Genomic DNA, 4,258 nt, shown 5'->3' on the forward strand with positions numbered 1-4,258 from the left:
AAGGATGATCACGCTGAAGAGCGCATGATCAGGGAGAAACTCAAGGCAACGTGTATGCCAGCCTGGAAGCATGAATGGCTGGAAAGAAGAAGCAGGAGAGGCCCTGTAGTAAGTGGCGCTGAGGGAAGGGCAATATATGTAACAGCTATTACAAATAAAAATCCCTTAAATTTCTTTCTCTTAGAAACCTCTTTCTTAACAATATGCACACCCTTAATTATGGTCCTCTTGTTCATTGTTTATGAGCTGGCTCTGAAATGTATGCATTATCTGTGCTGCTGTTTTGTACAGTATAAATTAATGCTGTGACAACACTGCCCTCTAATGTCAACAACGAAAGTTGCTCCTGTTCATTAACTGGGTAAAAACTTGAGTGCAAAACTGCGCTATAGTGCTTTGTGCTCACTCCCTTGATTCTCAGGGGTTTCATGACTTCACTTTTCCTTAGCTTGAAAATGTTAAAGTTTTCCATGTGTTGTAAGAGAAGTGTTTGAAATTTTTTCTACGTGAAAAAAATAAGCTGCAATCCTCCTAGAACCAGAAGTTGAGACACAAGCCTCAACTCTGCTAAAATTTGTGTCGGAGTATCCTGTTAGCCAAAAGTGGCACAAGTGGACAGGAAAAAAGGTTCTTGCTTTTGTGTTGTATATAGGCTAATACGATAACCCCTATTCGATGTTAATATTAGAACCTAGGGAATATGCAAACTTTGGATGTCTGGATATAATTATATAGCGCTTGCAAAACAAGTTTTGTTTTCAAAAAATAGTGATCACTCGGTAATTCTAATGTGTTTTAATTATTACAAGGTGGTGAAACCTATCCCTGGGAGAGGAGATGTATTGGAAATGAGCAAACTCCCTCTAGAACCTCAAGCTGAAGGACAAAGCACTGCTTCTTCACCAACGCAGAAAGGAAGACGGAGTCCTTCTCCTAGTAGCTCCTCTTCATCATCTTCTAGGACAGTGAAATCTGAATCACCAGGTGTTAGAAGAAAAAGGGTATCTCCAGTGCCCGTAAGTTGCAAGCTGTGATGTAATTTTTAATTTGGCTATATTCTGCTATCTTTTGATTATAGAGGCAATTAATCCTCCCTGTATAGGGCAAGATGCTGATACAAAGGGCTTATGACAGGATACCACCTGAGATATCTCATGTTACAGTTCCCATGTATGGAGTTTTATTCTTTACTTTTAGGTGTGCTTTTTACTTCGGTTCTGCATTCAATTTTTATTTCTAGGAAATAAATGACGAATTATAGGTACACAGTTGTGAAGATATGCTTGATTTGCATGAAAAAGTGCTAGTAGTTCTTTTCTTGTGGTTTTTTTTCCTCATGTAGCCATGCATGTCAGTTCTCCAGGCAAGTATATTCTGTCAGGGATAGGATTGTTAACTCAGTAGAGTTTCTTGCAGAAAAGTGTTACTGGTGCTATTTGTGATCCTCTATTTCAGAACTGATCTTTATGTACAGATTAGGGAAGATTTAGGTATGTGCAGTGTTAGAAGACTAAAGTCTTTCTCATTACATTTGAGAAGATCTGGAACAGAACGTTTTGAGCAATAGTAAGTGGCTTCAGTTAGGGTGATCAAGAGTATAATGTTTTGAGCCATAATATGTAATGAGTTTGCCTGTTATAGAAAATGTTCATCCACAGTTAGGCTTCAGTCATTTGTCTACAACTTTACAGTGCAGTTAGACTAAGATCTAACTACTTTTATGGTCCCATTTCCCTAAACAAGGTTTCCAAAATCGATTAAAATATATACTGCCATTTCTCTGAACTGTGTACAAATACAAGTTACAGCACTGCACCTTTCCTCTCGACAAGAGAAATTGAAATGTTAAAGTATATATATAGAAAAAAAACAAACCAAAACCATAACCCACCAAACTATCTATTTTAGCCTTTGATCCATTTTTAATAGTTTTTCTTTGTTTTATATTAACTTTTCACATGAAAAAATTCAGAATTTCAGGCATCTTTTACTTAACTGATGGGCAGTGAGTCAATTATAACCTGTATCATAATAGAAAATTCAAAGTGGATATAAATGAAAGAAGATTTGAAATTGGACAAAGCCATTAGTGCATCACATAATACTAGAAATATGAAGTACTTAAATGACAATTTTTAAGAAAAAGTTTGGACTATTGAGTTTTTGATCACGGGGAAACAAAACAAAACCAAATTATCCTGAGCTGAAAGTTGCTTTAATTGAGAAAATGAGAGGAAGCTATATACCTTTTTCTTTTCTTTAGATTTTCTTAAACCTTTTTCTTCATTGACAGTAGGTTCCTTTTTGTAAACTGTGATCATAGAATTTCTTAATTTATGAAATATATTAGTGCTATAACCCTATATATTTCCTGTATTGACTCACAAGACTGTGATTATCATCTGATTGAATTATACTTACTATAAAGCAACCAATGAAGTCTTGAAGATAGAAGCAATTTAAAAGATTGCTTTTCTATCATGATGTCAGACAAAATTTCAGTTACAAAATCTCTTTTTTTTTCTTCTGCCCTTGAGTTTGGAGCATGGAAGAAAAGTCATATAGTCTAAGCAGACTGTAGTAGTTTCGGGGACTCTCATATTCTATGTCATTTAGATTAAAAAAAAACAGATCAAAACAAAACCCAGCACCTAATTAAACTTACTGTTGTCATGGAAATACTTATGATGGAACTGCTTATGTAGTTTCAGAGTGGACGAATAACACCACCTCGACGAGCCCCATCTCCAGATGGCTTCTCTCCATACAGCCCTGAAGAAACAAATCGTCGAGTCAACAAAGTTATGCGAGCCAGGCTGTACTTGCTGCAACAGATAGGACCCAACTCTTTCTTAATTGGAGGAGACAGCCCTGATAATAAATACAGAGTGTTTATTGGCCCTCAGGTAGAGAATGTTTTTGTGTTGTCTGTAGCTTTTAATCTTGGAAAACTGTTTAAAACCAAATTAGATCACCAATTAGTCACCAAACCATGATAACAGTTCTATAAAGTAATGTTTAAAAATTGTAACCTGTGCTCATGTAATATAATGATCAGCTTGTATTTTGTCAAATACATAGCAAGTGTATTAGTTTTATCTAAAGTTTCTCTTAGAAAAAAAAAAAAGGCGAGTCTAGTTTGGAAGTACTTGTTATCGTCCTGTCTTTGTCATTCCTAGAAGTGGCTCCAAATTATATTTCTTATTTTCCTATTTTCTTATTCTGAAGCACTGTTATTTCCTTTCCTCTATTCATGGGATATATAAAAATGACATGTACATGATATAATTCTGTTAATGGTGTGATAATTTCATTAATACCCATAGTGAGGTCCTCCTTTTCATAGACTTCATAGTACTAATGTGGTGCTGCATTGGGGAATATCTAGGGTTTTGAGTAAACAGAAGCATCTAATTTAAGTTTGATTGCTGTTATGTTATGGATATACCATTGTTATATATAAATTTCTTCTAGTCGGAAGCATAGCAAGAGCGTCAGTTGACTTCAAAAATATTTAAAAATGGGAAAAAAAGTAAACTCAATGTCTGGTGTATTAATTGCCTCCTTTCCATATATATTCCTGAAAAATACTTTAGGAATTCACATTTTCTTTAAGGCCATGTAAGAAGGTATTTATGCCTATATATGAAATACTTTGCTTTGAGGGGCATGCACTTAAATGTTGAAAAATAAACTATGTAATTATCAATTCAGTAGAGCCTTAGCATTCACTTTTCTTTGCAGACTTGTAGCTGTGGCCGTGGGACATTTTGTATTCATCTGCTGTTTGTTATGCTGCGAGTGTTCCAGCTTGAACCTTCAGACCCAGTGCTCTGGAGAAAGACACTGAAGAACTTTGAGGTAATCAATTTCTAATAAATCCAATGGGAGAACTAAAACACACTGCAGGTAAAAGTCTTTAGGACATTATCTCAAAAATGCTGAAAACTGTTAGTTTTCAAAGCAACAATATATGTTTTAAATTATGTCTTTAATTCAGTCTCAAGTTATGTTAAGTACTAAAAAGCTAGCTGTAAATAAGGTGTAACTAAAAGAATAGTGGAGCGCTGTAGTTGAGTGATTGATTCAAAACTTGGATTTTCTTCTCCAGTTTGTATGTCTGTCTGATTAGCTGAAAAGTAAACAGAATAAGGGTATTCAGAAGTAATTGTATATACTTAAAGCTGTTAATTTTAATAAGCAAATAATTTTTTTGCCGTAGTGTTTTTAGTGATCTGTTTATTAGTAAGACTTCTGA

General features: G+C 34.8%; 1 protein-coding gene across 1 annotated transcript in view; it reads left to right on the forward strand.

Moving 5' to 3' along the window:
• The window catches only part of MAP3K1 (mitogen-activated protein kinase kinase kinase 1, E3 ubiquitin protein ligase), a 20,653-nt gene that overhangs the window by 122 nt on the left and 16,273 nt on the right, over positions 1-4,258 (forward strand). Inside the window, exons 2-5 of the mRNA XM_010140311.1 lie at positions 20-108; positions 810-1,016; positions 2,706-2,906; positions 3,745-3,861. Of these exons, the coding sequence (XP_010138613.1) occupies positions 20-108; positions 810-1,016; positions 2,706-2,906; positions 3,745-3,861 (614 nt within the window). The remainder of the gene's footprint in view (positions 1-19; positions 109-809; positions 1,017-2,705; positions 2,907-3,744; positions 3,862-4,258) is intronic.

This window comes from Buceros rhinoceros, unplaced genomic scaffold, assembly GCF_000710305.1.
Source record: "Buceros rhinoceros silvestris isolate BGI_N320 unplaced genomic scaffold, ASM71030v1 scaffold22297, whole genome shotgun sequence".
NCBI classification, from domain to species: Eukaryota; Metazoa; Chordata; class Aves; order Bucerotiformes; family Bucerotidae; genus Buceros; species Buceros rhinoceros.